At 40.4% G+C, this 19,036-nt stretch overlaps 1 protein-coding gene across 2 annotated transcripts in view; it reads right to left on the bottom strand.

Annotated features, from left to right (window-relative positions):
- TAOK1 (TAO kinase 1) overlaps window positions 1–19,036 on the bottom strand; it is a 63,499-nt gene that overhangs the window by 10,372 nt on the left and 34,091 nt on the right. For both annotated transcript variants that reach the window (XM_085078340.1, XM_085078339.1), the window contains exons 4-17: window positions 16,582–16,683; window positions 15,737–15,782; window positions 14,746–14,842; window positions 13,837–13,950; window positions 12,978–13,069; window positions 10,422–10,515; window positions 9,695–9,776; window positions 7,647–7,814; window positions 6,604–6,807; window positions 5,324–5,458; window positions 4,510–4,746; window positions 3,636–3,764; window positions 1,864–2,067; window positions 1,138–1,377 (exon numbers count right to left, since the gene is read on the bottom strand). In XM_085078340.1, coding sequence (XP_084934466.1) covers window positions 1,138–1,377; window positions 1,864–2,067; window positions 3,636–3,764; window positions 4,510–4,746; window positions 5,324–5,458; window positions 6,604–6,807; window positions 7,647–7,814; window positions 9,695–9,776; window positions 10,422–10,515; window positions 12,978–13,069; window positions 13,837–13,950; window positions 14,746–14,842; window positions 15,737–15,782; window positions 16,582–16,683 — 1,944 coding nt within the window. The remainder of the gene's footprint in view (window positions 1–1,137; window positions 1,378–1,863; window positions 2,068–3,635; window positions 3,765–4,509; window positions 4,747–5,323; window positions 5,459–6,603; window positions 6,808–7,646; window positions 7,815–9,694; window positions 9,777–10,421; window positions 10,516–12,977; window positions 13,070–13,836; window positions 13,951–14,745; window positions 14,843–15,736; window positions 15,783–16,581; window positions 16,684–19,036) is intronic.

Here is a 19,036-nt window from a genome sequence, read left to right as displayed (position 1 = left end):
GCAGCACAGCTTCCCTGTGAAGTCATCAGCTATTTATACACTATATCCTTGGAGATTCTCAACAGTGATCAGATGGTCTCTTGTTCTCACAAGCCAGGTTTTCACTATTTAGTATTATTCTAATATTGACAAATCAGGTGTAATTTTTTCTTTTCTGAAGTTCTGTTTTCGAGTTGGTTATTTTCTCTGTAAGAAGATAACTTGCAGGTGGCAAAAACTAAGCCAGATGGAAAATATCATAAAGAGGAAAGATGCAAAACAACAAAGAAACCCCATGCTCAGTATGCCATACACTCGTTTTGTTACTGGCACAGCTGAACACTGGGTGGAGAGAAGAAGTCTGCCTCCTCAAAGGAAATGTACCAAGCAGCTTTGTGAAAGGCCTTATACTCCCTTCTCAGACACTTCAGAATAAACCACTGGACTTCTTCGGATGAAGTGAAGGCTTAAATGAAAACACTAAAAGCCTCAATTACAGAGGCCCCATAGTTCTCCTCAGCCACCACAGCTACAAGGGCAGCATGAGAAACCCAGGAGAGACAGCACAGCAAAGGTCAGTGCCAGGAGCTTCCCAAGGACACTGCACTTGGCTGGTGTCCCTTCCCCACTCCCCAGTTGCCACCATGCCAGCTTTAATATAAAAACACTAACCAGGTGAGTTAGCCAAGACTGAGAGTGCAGTTCATTTTGATGCACACAGCAACACAAAGCTTTTGGATTTTGTTTTTAAATGACACTGCTTCATTACAGAAATACAGATTTTATTTTTGTATATGGGGGAGAGAAAGATCAGAAAATGGTGTAGGAGGGGGAAAAAAGCGTACTGCAAACATTAAATGCATTTTAAACTACCCCAAAAAGGAAGGGACATGGTTGAGAAGAGCTGTTCAAATAAAAGGAGGGAACAGTGCTGCTGTGGCATGCCTGTAGTATCCTGCAACCCTGATCACCACTGCTATGGTGCTCTTCAAATTAACAAGCTTCAGAACACCCTAGCCCTGGAGTGTTCTAAATGGGCTGTATGCAAATGGGCTGTAAGGGACCACTTTTCCACGGACCACTTTTCCACCACCACCAGCTCGCACCTGGAGTTCCTACACCACTTAGTACCTTCAGAGTTCTTACACCACTTAGTACCTTCAGACTCTTGGGCTGCTGCCGGACCTCCATGACGTGCTTGCGCCGCAGCTCGCGCTCCCGGCGCTTGTTGTACTCCAGCTGGTTGGTGAGCTCGGTCTGGTGCTGGAGCCGGATCAGCTCGCAGCGCATCTTCTGGATGGTGCTGAGATGGCGGAACTCCAGCTCCTGCATGGACTCGTGCTGACGCAGCAGCATGGCGTGCTCCAGGTCCTTCTGTGTCTGCCTTTTGTTTAGCTCCTAACGGGAGGACAGAGGGAATTATTAGGTTCTTTGTACTTACTTGGATTTCCGTTCACAAAGTGACATTTCACTTTGTTCGCAAGGGCATTTCTCTTTTTCCAAGGCATTTGAGGACAGACCATAGCATTTCTTGGTCTTATCAGCAGCAGACAGCAACACCACCGGTAATTTTTCCTTCCTCATTTCACTTTTCTTCTTCCTGTTCTAGATGCTCAACAGGATCCACAGTAAGCATTTTCTGTTAACTGTTGTGTCTGATGACTTTTTGGACCTAACAATTCTCCAGCAACAGGTCATTAATCTGTCCATTGGATGCCACAAGGATAACCAGGTGGCACTGCAAAGCATCGAACCACTGTTCTACCACAACACTTTGGATGTGATAACGAACTCTTCCATTTGATTCGAGCTGCACTGCAGGTGGTCCAGTGAGATGCACTTCACACAGGTGCATCCAGGTCTCATCTCTGCCTGTTCCCTTACCTCCCGAACCAGGTCCTGCTCCAGGTTATGGCGGCCCAGGAGCATCCGTCTCTTGAAGCGGCGACACTCCAGCTCCAAGTACTGCCTCTGACGCCTCAGTAAGTTGGCCTCTTCCTCTGCCTGGAAATGCTGGATGTTCTCCTTCTGCTTGGAGAGCCACTCCTGCTTCTCCTTCTTTGGAGTGCTCTGGTTTTCATTCAGCTCCTGATAATGGCAAGGTAATTAATTGTGGAATAGTTACATGAAGTCCCTTGGTGATGAATTGGACAGACTTGACTAATAAGCTACAGAACTATGTTCTACACCTTCTTCTCAAGGTTGGTGCCTTCTCAGCCTCTTCAAAATACATCACACCACATAAGGGACACTAACGAAATACCAGGAGACAAATCACAGTGGAGCAGATTTAACTCCTGGGGTTTTTTTGTTGGGTTTTTTTTCCCCCACGGGCCAAAATACCGGTTTATGTCCACACTTTCCAGACCTACATATTAGTTGAAAATGTCAAAATGATGGGTTGCCACTGAAAACACTGGGATGTACTGCCATACTGCCTCACAAAACATTTTTACAGGCTCCCAAAGGACTTCAAGAAGGAAAGCACTGACGTCCTTTTGTTCTAACAGAACTCCAGCAACATGAAGCACATCAGAAAATTTTTTGTGTCTTGCTTGATCAGAGCACATACCCATTTTACAATACCTCATCACTGAGATGCCATAACTTACAAAAACAATGTAAAGAAGTTTACAGGTAAAACTTATAGAGTTTCCTCATTTGTACTACACTGAATACATAGCTTAAAGTATCTTTGGCAAAAGACTCTGTTTTCTTGAATTGCATACTAGAAATGCCCATGCAATAATTAAGGCATGTTGTGATACATTTCAACTGAAGTAATAGACAGAAATCTTCTGTATTTCATCACTGTTTCTTGGTGCTCTGTGATCTACTGCCCACTTAGAAAAAGATTCTATGTTATTATAAAGAGCCCACGCTACTACAGCTTTTGTTAGATCTGTCTTGGCTCTGCTGCTCTTTAGCCTCTTTTCCTCCTGGGAAATGCCTATGTTTGGGAATATTCCCCTTTGGAGCAAGTTCCAAAGCAGTGTCACACAAGTTGATGGTTGAGCATTAAATCGTTCTTTCAAAAAAATTATTTATAGTGCTTACGGTTTCAGTCACTCCACAAAAAGAATCAGGAAGTTTGATTCTACAGTTTTTCTGCATTTCACAGAGATCTCGATTTTCACTGAGACACAGTGATTACTGAATAATTACACAGCTTTCTCCATTAAAATTAAATGGTGCTTTACAGGTATGTTCCTCAAAAAAATTGTAGGTCGTGTTTAGTGCTCTGTTCTCTCACTCCTGTACAGAAATATCATAAAGTGATAAGAAACCTCATGAACTGCTGCAGTGCATGACCACTGTCTGCAACAAGGTATGAGAAAAGTCCTGAACTATCTTTTTTCATTCCTTAGGATTGCCAAACTTGCATGTTTCTGGCTAAAAAGCAATATTAAACAATGGAGAGGTTTGTACTTTCCCAAGATAAACATATAGGCACCGATAAATAAATAAATAAATAAGCTCTCTTACTCAAAGGTCAAAGATGAAACAAATATAGTGCACACAGGACTCTGCTCATAAAATGCAGAACTCTCTTCAATCCTGTGAAAGATCTCTGGTGCACAGTGTCACTTTTATTTTTGCATGTTCACCACTCTCACACTGTATGTATCACACATTTCACATTGCAGATGAGTTACCTCTTTCAGCTGCTCTTTACGGAGCTTATATTCTCTCTTCTGGGACTCCAGGAAACTGTTCAATTCCTTTTTCTGTTGGGCCTGAATATGCTGTTGAAACTTCTTTTCTTCATTGGCCATCACTTTAGCCTACAGAAAATCCAGCAGCAAATCAGTCTGAGCCCCGGTGGATTACAGTTCATGTCCCATTTCAGCCCCAAGACCCAGAAGTAATGGTAGTGACCACAATACCCACCATGCCTCTGGACAAGTCAAGTCAGAGCAGCTTGCCCTCATTCCCTCCTCATTCCCCATCCCATCAAGGCACCCAGCAGAGTCCTTCTCCCTCAGCCCTATTGTTTAGCTAATCTTGCCTAACAAACTCAACACTTTATGATGAACTATATCCTGAGCCATCCACTGAGAGGTCAGAGATGAACAAAAATCGATAATTGCTGTAAGCAGCACCACTTCATTATCAATTATTTAAAAGCATAGCCCCCCCATATCCATACACAACTAGACAGTGAACATTTAAATGTAGCTGGCACATTTCTCCGCAGGCTAATCTGCCTCCACACCACTCAATGGCAGGCAATTATTGACAGCACAGACATGGCAAGAGAGAGGAAAACTCTCACAGTGGTTTTTCTGGGGTCAGGATTCTAACACTCAGTGTAACACACTGCCGTGAAGGACATACCTTTCCTCTAGTTACATAACCCCTTAGTGTAAGGAGGTGATGTATTAACCTTTTTTTAATTAGCAATTTGCTTGGCTCCTGAAAACAAGACATGTAAGAGTCCACAGTGTCATCTCTACATCAGTGAGGGGAAGTGGACAATTCAATGTAATCAACAAACATGGGCTGGTCTCATAAACCATAACCTCCTACCTCTTTTTCCATCGCTGCTTGGTGCTTTTTAATTAGCTTTTCCATTTCTGCAGCAAAATTGTTACGCTGTGTTTCGAGATCTTTGTCCAACCTGAGGCGGTGCTCGTCCATCTCTGCCTTCAGTTTATTCTCTAATGCCATCAGTTGCTTCTGGTGCTGCCTTCTCATACGTTTATAGCCAGACATCTGCTCTCGGAGCTCCGAGTCTTGTTCATGTTCCTGCATTTGCCTTGTCACCTAGGAAGATAACCACAACGGGCCAGAGGAAGTTAATGCTGCTTAATCTGCTTTTCAGCAGTCTTCAAACCACAAAAGAAAACTATTCTGTTAAGGAATATGATTTTATTGTAAAGAAAAGCACACATCCTAATGGCAGCAGAGCAGATTAAAAACTCAATTCTGCTGTAGGAGATAAGCTCACATGGGCTCCAGCAGAAAAACAGTACAATTGTTATCAAGCTGGTACTAAATAATGGCCTTTTAGCCTAATACAATGAGGGTGGATACGTACACACATACACACAAATATTCATAATATGCATATGAAAATAAAAACCAGCTTATTATTATAAATAGTTTCCTATATTCCACTGGGCACACTGGGTTGGAAACTATTTAATATACGCAAATTACATTTGCCCAGGTGTCTCACTGAAGCTTTCATTAACTGACACTAAATTATTCCAGTGATGGTATCTCAGTCAATGAAGATAGCTCATATTCTGGTGATATCCTGGCAAGCTCTGAGAAGCTGCAGAGCTGTTTTCACAGCATCCCCTCTCGTAGAACTGCCCCAAACCAACCCTCCACGTACCAGCGACGCTGTGCGTATGGTAGCAAAGTGTTCTCGGTTGCGATAGTGAGACTTGTGGCGAGATACTTGGGGAGGAGACTGGGGTTCTGATGCCCTTGTCCGAGGATCCGACTCCTCTCTGTAGTTTTCTTCCTCCTTATCAGCAAATAGTAATGTCAGAGAATAAAGATTTTTAATTTCGGTCTTTTTATTTAAAAGAAAGAAAAAAATATTTTGCATTCATCAGCCCTGAAATATCCTCCTGCCAATGAAGGTATATACTGCAAAAAGAGTTCTGATCTAGGACCTTTGCCTTCAGAAATTTCATTGTGAATTTTTATTACTAACAGGAAGATTATTAATTAAAGCTGAAAATGAGAAAAAAAAATGGAAAACCGAAAGCTGAGTTAAACAATTTGCTTCAACAAAACATAAAAGCTATAAAGTAGATTTTATCAAGTCTGAAAGACAAAACCAACATCTTTGTAACTCTGAAAGACAGAGGAAGATTCTTATTACACCCACTGCAGAAATACCTCAAAGCAAATTTTAAAATTTGTCATGGTGTATTCCACATTCTTATTTTGAGTTTGTCATTCATCACAGAGCTATTACTAGTTAGATATGATACACTAATTAACTCCCCGAGGAAATACCTGTGTCTTTCTTGCATATCTGGGCAAAGAACAAGACATTCTAGCCACACCTATCATTAGCCATGGAAACGGTACTGCTTTGAACAAATGAGTGATAACCCCTCCATGGCAAGAGCAGCCTAGCTCAGAGGACACTCCCCAGCCCACCCTTCATCTGGCAGAGGGAAAGCAGGGAAGTGGTTTCTGCTGCATTTCTTTTTCCATACACCTTTATTCATTAACCAAATAGTCAAATCAAGTGCTGGGTGCTGCCAACAGATTTCTGCCACTACTGTGGGTCCTGAATTAAGGAATTCTCTAATGAGAAGGCAAAAAGGGGACACATCCTGCTGTCCCACAAGGCAGTGCTGTGCAAATTAAGGGCATCCACTAAACACACCTGTTTACAACCTGCCATTCCAACTCCTCCTGATAAAGCAAACTGCTTTTGAAACAATTCAATCAGTAAAATAATTTTTAGTGAATTAACAAAAATAAACGACATTCACAGCAGTTTTCCCAAGTCTCCGGTGCACATTCATATATTTGGGCACAACAATATAACCTGCAATAATGACTTGGGAATGGGATCAGTTGACTCTGTGCCAACCAAATTCTCTCCCACTTTACACCTTCAGAGTTCTACAGTAAGAATTCAGAGCTTACCGGCTTTAAATGAATGACTGAGCTATTTGACATCACGGTGTGGTCCCCCTCCATCATATCCAGCTCGCTCTTATCATCCGAGGCATCTGGAAGACTGTTAACACTACTGCTTTGGCTACTGGCACTGATAGACATACTAGGAATGGACTGATTACTTCCGACACTATTCACTGTTCCCGTCCTGCCGACACCATGATCTTGTTCCTAGGAGAAAGGAATTATAAAGAAAATTCAAACCCATCCCAGTGGTACCTGCGGACATTACCAAATGCAACGTTCATTCCATTTCTCTCTAAAGGCATCTACCTGCCATGTCATGGCCCTTTCCACCCTCCAGGCATTGCCACAAAACATTTTTCTTGTGGGATGTTGGGGAGAGAAAGAGTTAGCCTTGTCAAGATTAACTGGCTGATGTCAGATTTTTTTCAACAGCAAGCCTGTTAACAAGCTGAACTCTTATCATGTATCAGCCACAGCATGTCACCAGAAACTGCTGTGACACTAGAATCACCTGAGCACTCAGCTGGGACCCTGCACCTTGCAGGTTTCCTTTCTGTATGTGAGAACTGGAATTCAGTCTCCATCTCTGCATGGTGACTGCAGCACTCAACCCAAAAAAAGAGAATTCAATTTCCTTCATGACCTCTTTTTCATTTTTCTTCTTTTTTAAATAAATCAAGTAAAAATCTCTGTCTTAGAACAACATTCTCAGTACATATGGACAAAACAGAGGTTAACTGCAGTTGCTGAACAGGCCTCATGAAGCCTTACAAACAGGCAAAGAAAGCGAGGATTTACAGGACTGGAAGCTGACTGTTCAAGCATGAACACATGGCACAGCTTCTTGCCAGCATTAGGCATCTACACTGTTTGTCCTTGTTTGTGCCTTGAGGTAGCTTTATTCCAAGCACAAAGAGGGAGACAGTGTTTACAGCCAGGTGTGTAAACAGCCTCCCTTCATTTCAGCAATATCTGAATTGTGGTTATTTAAATGACAGTCTCATTTTCTCTGGTTCAGTGATGAAATCCAGCATTTCTCTCACCTCCTCCTCCTCCTGTGTTTCCACTGCAGGGCCATTGTGGGCCTCCTGGAAGAGGAGCTTCTTCATTTTACGATACTGCAGGTTGTCCAGTTCCCTCACCGCATCCTTTGTTCTCTGAATCAGGTCTATTAACACTGTTTCGGGTCGCTCTCGAAGAACAAACATGTGCTGCAGAACACACAAATAGGTGAGTGACCTCTCATGCCTCCAGTGCACATGCTTTGAGGACACAGTGATGAGCTCTAGTTGGGTTTATTAGCCCTCTTCCCTGCACAGGAGAACACCTTCACAGCTTACACTGGCGTTATTTTTAGACTTTGCAATCCAGATTTCAGAATGATTGCTTTCTAATGGCAGACTTCCACCACCAAAAAAAAGGTGTAAAAATCCAGAATGGCATTTTACATACCATGAAAACTTATTCAGTTGTAAACCTAGACTTTAGAAACCTTATCTACTTGTGGTTTAGTGAGGGAAGAGCAACAAATACCAGATAAAAGCTAAAGGTGCTAGACTGGCCAGTATCTTTAACCAAATGTTAATTAACTCATCAGCTAACTCTCAGTATAAAACCCTTTTCCTTGTTTAGAAAAGCTTGGGAATCAAATATTCATCACACAGCTCTGAGTCATAAAATAGGCTGTGAACCTTAGAGCCTGGCTCTGGAACAGTTCCCCATTTTCTGCTCTTCTCTTGGAGATATTCACCACATTTCTCTGCAAAGGTGGCTACATTTTGCCAATAGGTAAAGCAAGAACTGTCTATGTATGTCAGAAACAGCTTCTGCAGTCTCCAGATGCAATGTGCTGTGCAAGCATGAGTCATTATTAACACCACCACTACTTTCATTTTGTTCTTTTGGAGAACTGCATTGCTGTTTCCAACATGGCACATTCCCTACCTGTCCCTGTAAAGTGGCATGCAGCTGTTTTAGTCTATAGTTATGGAAGGAATACGTTCCCAAATGTTTCATTTCCATCAATGTTCTCTTTAATTGCAGCACATTGCTCAAAATAAAACCAATCTGTAGAATTCTGAAATGGCAGGACTACACACCCACACCGAAACCTTTCCTGGATAATTGCATTTATTTTCTGAATAGACGGTTTTCAAAGAGGCACAAGTCCTCAGAGCCATTTTTAGGTAAAAACAGCCAAAAAGGTACTGATAAAACCTTCATAAATAGCATCCATTTCCCTGCAATGCAAAAATTTTGGAAAAACACTGTTTAGCAGAAACAGGGCCAGGATAAAAAGAAACCCAAAATGTCACAAGCACTGTAAAGAGAATGACAAGTTAGCAAAATTCTGAATGCCACCTCATGCCACAAAGGAAATCCATCAAAGTCACACACAAAAAAGCAGTTCTAATACCCAACTTCTGCGTGAGTTCTGTTCACATGTCAGCCTTTTGCAACAATCTACCTCACTGGCTTTGTCTCCAGACTAGAGTGAGCAAAGCCAAGTACCTGCAGCATTCAGGAGCACAAATGAAGAATTAAGTAAGAAGCTAAGAAATAAAGCCTGCAGACTTCTGATGCTTTTTCATGACAAGGAAAAATACAGGGAGGAAAACTTGCTGCTTTTTTGCCCCCTTTTCCCCAAGGCTACAGTTAGAACAGTGAATTTCAGGTTGATGTAAAGGACATTGTGATGTATATAGTATAAAACACAGAGGGAAGCAACGAAAGGTATTTGTTAGCTAATGCATGGCAGCTCTGTCACAATTACTTATAATCACTGGAATGACTGAGTTTAGAAACTAAAACTCTAGACAAGTTGATGGTCACCCAGTGTCACTTGGTGGAGTGACCTTTTATGATGAGAACTTCAAGGCTGGCTTGGAAGTCACCTGGGGAACACTCTGAGACACTGCAGACAGGCAGTAAAGCCAGGAATGCCAGCTCAGTATAGCCCACAGCACTCCCAGCTCAAAGGTGTTTGAGCATCATTAACCATAACCTTGCACAGTAGGTGAGAGAGATCATCATCACAGGGCACAGGCCTTTTTAATACCATATGGAAAACAGAAAGGATAAGCAAGCCAACCTTCAGAAGCTCCTCTGATGTAGGCCTGTCTTGAGGAATTTTCTGGAGGCAAGAATCTACGAAGTTTCGAAAATAATCAGACCTGTGTCAAGGAGAGGAAAAAAAATCCAAAGTTAACAACCAAGTTTAATTCATTAAGGAATCAAGATATTCACATCTGGATGCCTGTAGCTCCTAGACCAAGGACTATGGTTCAGTAAACCATAATTAGGAAGTTTTAAACTTTTAAAGTTAGTTTACTGTATTTGCTGTTTTCAAAAGACAGTTGTTGAGGCTAGGAGGTACAAAATGTTACAACTGTGCTTTATTCTTCTGAAGTTTATGTAACAGACACTTGCCACACACAAGCTGTGTCTTCATCTTGCAAAGCAGTACTTCAACAAAACAAGATTTAGAAATTGACAGTGTGGTTTGTGATAAAAAAAAAACACTAAAACCCACAGTTTTGGCTAGCTTGGGAGCTTCCAAAGTTCACTGACCCATGAATGGAATTTTTTACAGAATCTTAAGTTCTTCCAGCAGCCTGTCCTGCTCCTACCACACTGAGGAGTCTCAAATGTATATTTCGTAATTGGTCAATTTTGTATATGAAATGTATAGTGAATCTAATGAGAACCTTCCAGCTCACATCCTCCCAACAGGACTCCAGCCATTTCAAGAACTCAGCATGACAAAGCACTCCATTTACAGAGATCCCCTACAACATTCCTCCCTCAGCAATACTCACCATTCATTAGACTGTAGTGTAGGGGATTCATTCTGCGCTATGTGATATAAGGCACTCATTGCGTTCATGTTAAACAAAGGAGGCTTCCTTTCCGCTGCACACAAGAGAAAAGAAGTTTTTATATAGGGAGATAGTCTCATGTTGTTGCTTTTTTTTTTTTTTTTTTACAGTTTACATCCCTTTAAAAAGAAAACCACATCAGCAAAATCCCTACTGCCTGAACATGGAACCCCAAACCAACCCTACCCTGCAATCAGACAGATATGTTGGCATACGTCCTGTGCCATTGCAGAAGATGAAAGCCCTTTGAAGATCAAATGCCTTGTCCTCTCAAGCTTTTAAATTACGTGGTTTATCACAGTTGAGTTCTCTGACTCATTGTAATGTACTAAAATAAGAGTAAGTTAACAGTAAGCTCTATACTGGGTGTTTAGCCACTAAGCATTCTTGGTTTCAAACACCCCCCTTCGTTATTTTTTAATCTACAGTTGCTAAAAAGCTAAGAAATATTTATTTCTAGCAGGACAGCACTGATGAAGAAAAAGCTGGTTACAAGAACCATCAAATCACACTTAACTGACTAAGCACATGGGCAGGAAGTCAGCAACAGGCCAACTCTTTATACTATTTTGAGAGTTGCCTTCTCTTTGGCTCTTCTCTCTTTCAAGCTTGTGTTACTCTTATAGACTGACACAGCATGAAAGCTTAATGAGGAAGGAGATGATCTCACTGTAACAACAAAATTGAAGCTTCATCAGAATGTTTATGGGGCAAACTTTATAAAGCCCAGCCTCGCCATAAACATTCCAGACAAGCTGGTCCGGCCACGAGGACGTTCCTACACTACTGAAAATGCAACAGAAAACTTTCCTTCCTCCAAAAAAAAAAAAAGAAAAGAAAAAGAAAAACAAACAAGAAAAAAATAATGCTAGTTTTCTTATTTTGCTCCTCAGTTTTGAGTTGAATAGTAGCACTGAACTATGGAACAGAGATCATGGTTCACTCATGGCTACGGCAGGATGGACTAAGCCCTAAAAATTCCTCAGAATAGGTAAATTGAGGACTTAAGTCTTTCCTCCAATGTAGCGCTTTACCTTCTCTAATCTGTCAGATAACTAGCTGCTGCTATCAAGGATCAGACAGATTATTCATTAAACTATTTTAACTGACTGCTCTCTCTAGCTTCTTTTCTCTCAGCTCACCTGAATAAAAAAGAAATCTTCCAGAAACCCTGAAACTGAGCCCTCAATAAGACTATTTCCTAAGACTTAAGTGATAATTTGAGAAGACTACCACACATCTCATTTTCCTGCTGTCTTCCCTTGCTTACTCAAAGCAAAACAACCCAGCCAGGCACACGGACCCAGCCTACACTGCTCTGCTGTCCTGACCTAGTCTCACCTCCCACCACGCCAGCAGCCGTAGACGAAGCCCAACACGCTTCATCCTGCAAGAACGCGGCGTGCAGGACTCCCGGGGGTGTGGTGGCCATGAGCTCACTGCATTCCTGGAGCCCTGCAGCCAGCCAAGTCTCCTTACTCCACTCAGAGCAGGACTGTGTCATGACAGTCACACCCCTTCAACTTGCTTTATATTGGCAACCAAAAAAAATTTTAAAAATCTCTGCTCAGAAGAAACAACCTATTTCGCGTCGTGGAAGAAAATGAAGTTGACGGTTTGGAATGCCAGACAGCATTTTTAGCTAAACTGTGCAGTTCACATGGATTAGTGTGTTCCTGAGAGCTCTCACTGCCTGGCTGGGCTGCTCCTCCACGGAGATTGGGTTGGAGTAGGAGCAATCAGACCTGACAAGGATGGGAGGACAGCCTCAGGTGGATGGGTGCAGTGGTGTGCATGGTGTGCTTCAGTGAGGGTATTTTTGTTCCAGGAAAACATGATATGTTAAATTTAAACAGAATGCCATACTAACAATGTCCCTCTAACCCGACATGCTGCTTTAAAGGATCTGTTCTAATGGCAATGCCATCATTTCTTTAGGCTTTGAGTTTCAGGTTACCACTTCAAAATTGGATTATTTCGTTTTTTTTCCTTTAAGGGGAAAAAGAAATCTATTCAGAAGTGACAAGACATACTGAATACAGCTTTGAAGTTGTCCACTTCTCCAGAACTTCATCACTGCAGAATCTGCTAATGTATCTTAAATTTTCATGGAAACAGTATCAAATTACAGCATTAAATATATCTCCACACTGGTACCTTTAATGGTTCACTTGTAAAGCTGTTCAACAATACACTGTTTTTCAGTTCAGAAGTTAACTGCAGAATGTGAACACCCTTAGTGATATTGCTTGGCTACTCTCTTTGTCTATATAACTCTTTTTCTTCAGGTAATGAAAACACCAGTTCAATAAACATCAAATTGGAGACTTGGTCATGCATTCTAGAGAGCACATTTAGCTCTTTTCTCTAAAACTCAGGTCCCAGAGAAACCAGGACAAGGAAGGGATAACAAATCTTCTGCCCTGGGACTCAGCTGAGTTAAGTTTTAGGTATTAAATAACTACATTTTAATTTTTTTCAAAGGAAATAACTTACCTAACTCAATACAGGTAATTCCAAGAGACCAAACATCTACTTTGCCATCATACTGCCCTTCATCCATGGCTAAAATCACTTCTGGGGCCATCCTAAGAAAGGAAATTGGTGGTCACAAATGGGCAATGGAACATATTTATCTTTATCAGTATGAAATGGGCTGTTTCCCTGATTTCAGCTACCATAAACAAATCATTCCCCAAGCTATTAGGCACGACCATGGGATACTGGGAACAAAGACCAGGCACCCACACTAGTGCAGGCCTGCAGAGGCTTCGTGATGATCTCCTGTGCTTTGCCCAGCTCTCCATTTATGAGTATCACCACCTTCTCACCCTCCCACATTTCCAATAGTTTAGCTGGCTGACCAACTCGGGTGAAATAATTATAACATGCAGTTGTGTAAACACCACAGATTAGGTGTAAGAGATCAAAAGCATACAAGGGATCTGCAAAGGGGTTGGTTCATTGAACCTGGCCTTTCCTATGAAAGAAAAAACACTTCAGTTATTTCAACAACCAGACGCGGTGAGAACACATGAATTGTTTAAACCACTGGGGGGAGTGATTAAAATATATTACAGATGATTCAATCCCACCTCTACCACTTTAGGTCAGTCTAAGTAGAACAGCAAAACATTTTTATTACTTTTTGTGAACTACAAATACAGGGATACACAATTTCTTGGAACTCAGAGCCTACTTACTACTTAAACTTTTTTTTCTAGCGAAGTACATTTTATCACCACCACAACTGGAAGATTGCAAAGCTAGCTCCAATAACCCCAAGTATATTAAACAGCCAATACACGATCCTTTCACTTCACAAAGCCAGAAATAACTAAAACTCTTGTCTTACCAATATGGCGTCCCCACAAATGAGTTGGCAGGAGATGCTATGGAAGCAGACCCAAAGTCAGCAAGTTTCACCTGTCCTGGCTCTGTCAGCAGGATGTTCCCTGCCTTGATATCTCTGGTTATGGAATACAAATGTCAGTATTACTCCTCTCCAAAGAAGAAAATCTCTACTGGACAGACTATAAAACACACCAGTATTCACATGTTCATATTGCAAAATACTCACATTTCCTCCAAACACCAAGTTTGTAACCATTAGGTTAATTGCTTAAAGTGGCCCTTGATTTTGGAATCTTTTGTCTTAAATGTTAGTCTTAATGCTTGCCTTAAAAATGAACTTAAAATGGCACAACAGGATAAGCTTCTTATATAGTTCAGCAACACCTTCTGAATTTCGTACGTCCTTTAGCAATGTTTTTAAAAAGACCTAATCATGTAACTATTCAAATTTATCCTACTAAAATGCAGCAGCTAACTTTAAACACAAAGAACATTTGCATCCCAAAGTTCCTGTGTGCTTCTTAACATGTGTGTTTGTGTAAAACTAATTCTTCAAGAATTAGTGCTCTCCCTGCCCCAGCATTCTTGGCCTCACAGCTCCTACAAGCTGCTTGGGTGCACTTGCTATTCACTGCTTCAGGGACAATCCACACTGGATCAAGAACTGAAAAACCTAGCAGATTCAAAGGAATTATGCAGAAATTATGAACACCACCTGTAAGAGACAGTGCATGTACAGATACAGAACTTGCTGGTGTTTAGACTACTATAAATCACTTGCTTGGGAGCATATGGGTACTGTGAAAAGAAAATCTCTGCTTACAGTGTTGAATTTGGGATAGAGGGGATACAATCAACAAAACAAATTACCTGTAAGTGTTTATGAGACAGCAAAAGTATAACCACTTACCTATGGATCATATTGTGAGAATGCAAATATGCTAATCCCTGGAGAGCACCATGGGTAATTGCTGCTATTTCCACTTCTTGCAATGGCTTTTTATGAACTTAAGGAAAGAATTTATGTGAAATTCAATATTATAGAAAACAATACAGTTTGCAGCATGCAAGTGAGTACTGTTAACAATGTAAACAGAAATACTAAAAGTTCACTTTCACTAAGTTCAGTATGAGAAGCGAATGTAAAAATAGTTCACAGAGTACATTCTATAATCAGATGTAATCTTCTAACTGTAAACCAGCAGCTATTTACTACCAAAGAGACCACTCTCCAACCATATACTACATTCCTGTCTGTTCTGAGACCATTCTCCCAGGTAACTATTTGAGACTCAAAATCCAGTTTTCCTTTCATGAAGCAAAACCCCAAACCCCAGAATTTTACAGCAATTCACACATGAATAAACTGTGGCAATAGAGATGATATTCTAGCAGCTCAGCTTTTTGTCCTGAAATGCTTCTGGCAAGGAATGGAACAACTTACTGGCCACACATATATCTTCAAAGGAAGTTCACTACAAGAAGCCTGATATAAAAAACGACCATTTAACAAAAGACCTCATCAAGCAAAACACTAATACTGCTGTAGTGCTATTTTAGTCAACAGGCCTACAGTTGTTAGTAAGCATTAGGATCAACAGCAAGGGTTTTCAGAAGCAAATCTTGAACTGTCATGGCACGAGAACCTAAAACTCAGAAGCAAACAGCTGACTGACAACTTCGAAAAAATACAAACCAAGGAGAAACCAAGCACCCAGGAAAGCCCATACTCTACAGAAAAAAACCACTACAGCTATGCAAGAATTTGACAAACTGTGCCTGTTCACACACACTCTGGCCCCAAATAAAACTATATTCTCAAGAACAATTCTGTGATGCTGTAACCTCCTAGTTCAGTACTCTACTTCTGACCTTCCATCAAACAAACATGTGTGACTTACCTTCTAGTAAGTCTGATGCTGATCCTAAACAATACTCCATAACAAGCTGTTACAGAAAGAAATCAAAGGAGTTAGAAAATCAGTAATAGTAAATAAGTACATGTTTTCTAGACTTGCATGGAGAAATCTATAACTAATTCCTGGAGCACACAGTGTAGGCTGCCACAATAAAGCAAGTACTGCTTGTACCATAAACTCCATCCAAGCACTGCACTGACCATTCCCACAAGTACAGTTCTAACTGGAATTAGGAATAACTCTCCTATGTAAGATACCACGAAACACCACTTGTAAGGAAGGCAAAAGCACATTCATAACCAGTTAGGTATTGTATTACATATCGTATTTTATATGCACATACTTAATGGGAATGTTAAATTGCACTTAACAAGCTTATCAGAGTATTAAAGGGCTATTTAGGGATTTACTTAAGATTCTGTCCCAGTCAGATTTCAAAAAGAGAAACTAAAACTTTGCCCTACAGATTTATTGAAGTTAATTCACAAAACAGTACTTCCAACTTAAACTATTAGGTCAACAATATGATTTCTTCAGTATATTGCACTACAAAACTTTATCACTGATGGGTGTACATTTTTCAAATATTTGATCCATCATGCTAAAAACACTAGAACATCAACACTTTATCTAAGTGAAAGGGAAAATTTCCTTAAACCTCGGTTCCAAAAAGTACATTCAGTTTTGCTGAGCACCTGTAAGGCCCTTGGCTATGCTCATCTGAGTCTATGCAACACCAGCACTCAGGTGCCTCACAAAATCCAGCTGGAGAGATTTCAAAGCACTTTTAACCAAGGCAAGAGAAGTGCAGAGCAGCAGATGCTTACCCATGCTGTATGCTCCCGCAGATAGCAGCCTTTATATTCTATACTGTTAGGGTGTTTTATTCTTTGGAGGAACTTGACTTCCTTAATAATATCCTGCCATTTCTGTAGAGAATAAAAGGAATAGAAAGACTTCATAAAGCTGTTCCCTTTTTTTTTTTTTTGTGGTTGTTGTTATTATGTCATTTACGTATTTTAAGGCAAAACTATCTTAATAGTTAAATAACTATTTAACTATTTATTTTAAGTTAAATACTTAAAATCTTACGTATTTTAAGGCAAAATAAGTTTGTATCAACACCATGATGTTCACTGCTTAACTCCTCAGCAGACCTACAAAATAAGCTGCTGATCAATTAGGCTGTATGCAAGGATCTCTGAACAATGTAATGCCTTAAATTTGTATGTGTGCATAGGATATACTGGTAAACACTTAGTATCTAAGCAAGTCCTCAAAAAAGAAGTGATCCTCTACTAAGGGAGGATTTTTGTTGCCAAATCAAACATACACCCCAACCTGAAAGAGATGTGGGTGATAAGTGTCCTACAGGAGGATCAGCTGCCTCTTTCAGTTCTTGTAACTATAAAGACCTATCCCTACCAGTCACTATATTACACAGGATAAGGATTCCTTTATCAGCTGCCAAATATCTGACTACATCCTTGATAATGTTTCTCTATTACTAGTTTAATCTTTACAAGGGCCAATTTAAAATGAGTTACCTACTAGATAAGGGAATGGTTCTGCAGGAGAAAAAATATAAACAGATAAAACAAAACCAGGTTTATAATAAAGGGAGCTCTGCCAGTGCAACTTTAAAGTACAGAAGAGGCCAAAATGTCAGATTCCAGTGCATGCCTAGACACTGCCATTGCTCCTCTCAGAGACCTCCAAGTCCCCCCAAATGCTACACATCTACATCTCCTCAGGCAAGAAAGGCAAAAGCCTATGAGTGCAACAGCAAAACTACAACTACAAGAAAGTATTTTCAAAACCAAATGCAGTAGCTGAAACCATTTAAGTATGCAGCCATCAACATAAGAGTGTTGACACTGCAAATGTTTTTGAGCAAGAGTATCAGTTCTGAAGTTAGCCAGAGGTAGAGAAACCTCACCCAACACCAAAAGGTTCAAAAGTTACTTTTCCAGATCCTGTTAATTTCTCAGCACACTCTTCCTCAGGTGTTGGTATGTGGGTAGTACTCCCAAAGGGCCATCTACCCTAAGGCTTTGGAAAACATGCAAAACCCAAATCCTCCTCAACAAAAAGTGACAGAAACACACAAAATCAGGGAAACAGGGAAGCCACAAAAGAGGCAGTTGATTGACTAAGTATTTCTCAACACCAAAAATGCCATGAGAATGACACAGTGCAGCTATACTAACATAAACTCTCTCACTGACACTGGAGTGACTTAGTTGCCTTTTACCTTCAGCCTCAAAGGCCTTGAGGTACTAAGCAATAAAAGCCAAACCAAGAAAGCACCATGCTAAAACTCCTACATTGGGAAGAGAGAAGTGATGTATTAGTCAAGAAGTATTCATGATTTCCTGCAGAGAAAAAAGCTCCAAAATCACATTAAGAGCACAGTACGACATTTTTCAAAGGTTTTAAACTTATTTTCAGTATAAAATATGACCTTATTTGAGCAAATAATTGTTCCCACCAATGATAAAATCTTATTATGAAATGAAAGTAAATACAAATGATACCAGAATGCCCTTAATCAATTTTCTTTACATAGGCTAGGTCATTAACTAGCGAACTTCTGAACAAAACAAATAAATATGGATGTAAAATAGAAAGTGTTTTAATCCTGGTCTTATTACTTTCTTCAAAATAAAGAAACATAAGCATTGAAGACAAACAAAAGCTATTTCTGAAGCATGCACAGTTTGTTTCATTCATGTGAATAGAGTATTTATAGCTCACAGTAATTAAAACAGTAGGACAAGTAGCAAGTACAAATTATTCTTTCATCAGAACACAGTTAAACAAGTCACCGCAGTGACAAAACAGAAACAGGCATAGCAAATTTAACTCTGAAGCTAGAATTCAGGACTGCTGGAGACACACTGCCACCTCTACCTCCTACACAGACATACAACACACACACAGAGAGGAAGGAATAGTTCAGCTCCTTGGAGTGCCGATGATCAATACACAAAAGGCAAGGACAGAAAGCAATGAGCTGTTAGTCAAACTCATCGGAGCAAGACTGCTGCTAAGATTGGAATATAGAGAGTGGAGGGAGGGAACCATAAATGCCTTGGACAATGTGCTTACAATAAATACTTCTCTTGAAAAATCACACCATGATTTGATAGATGTTATTTACCAGAAATACCATATCAGGTGCTCGTGTCATCTTGGGCTTTTCAAGAATGTGTATTAGCACTTAAACATTTCAAGCATAAAATCAACTATCTCTGCTAAACATCCTAGGGAAAGGAGACA

This window comes from Lichenostomus cassidix, chromosome 19 (assembly GCF_008360975.1).
Source record: "Lichenostomus cassidix isolate B80296 chromosome 19, HeHo_3.0, whole genome shotgun sequence".
NCBI classification, from domain to species: domain Eukaryota; kingdom Metazoa; phylum Chordata; class Aves; order Passeriformes; family Meliphagidae; genus Lichenostomus; species Lichenostomus cassidix.
Note: the sequence above shows the minus strand (reverse complement) of the source record. Positions and strands in the feature narration are given on the sequence as shown.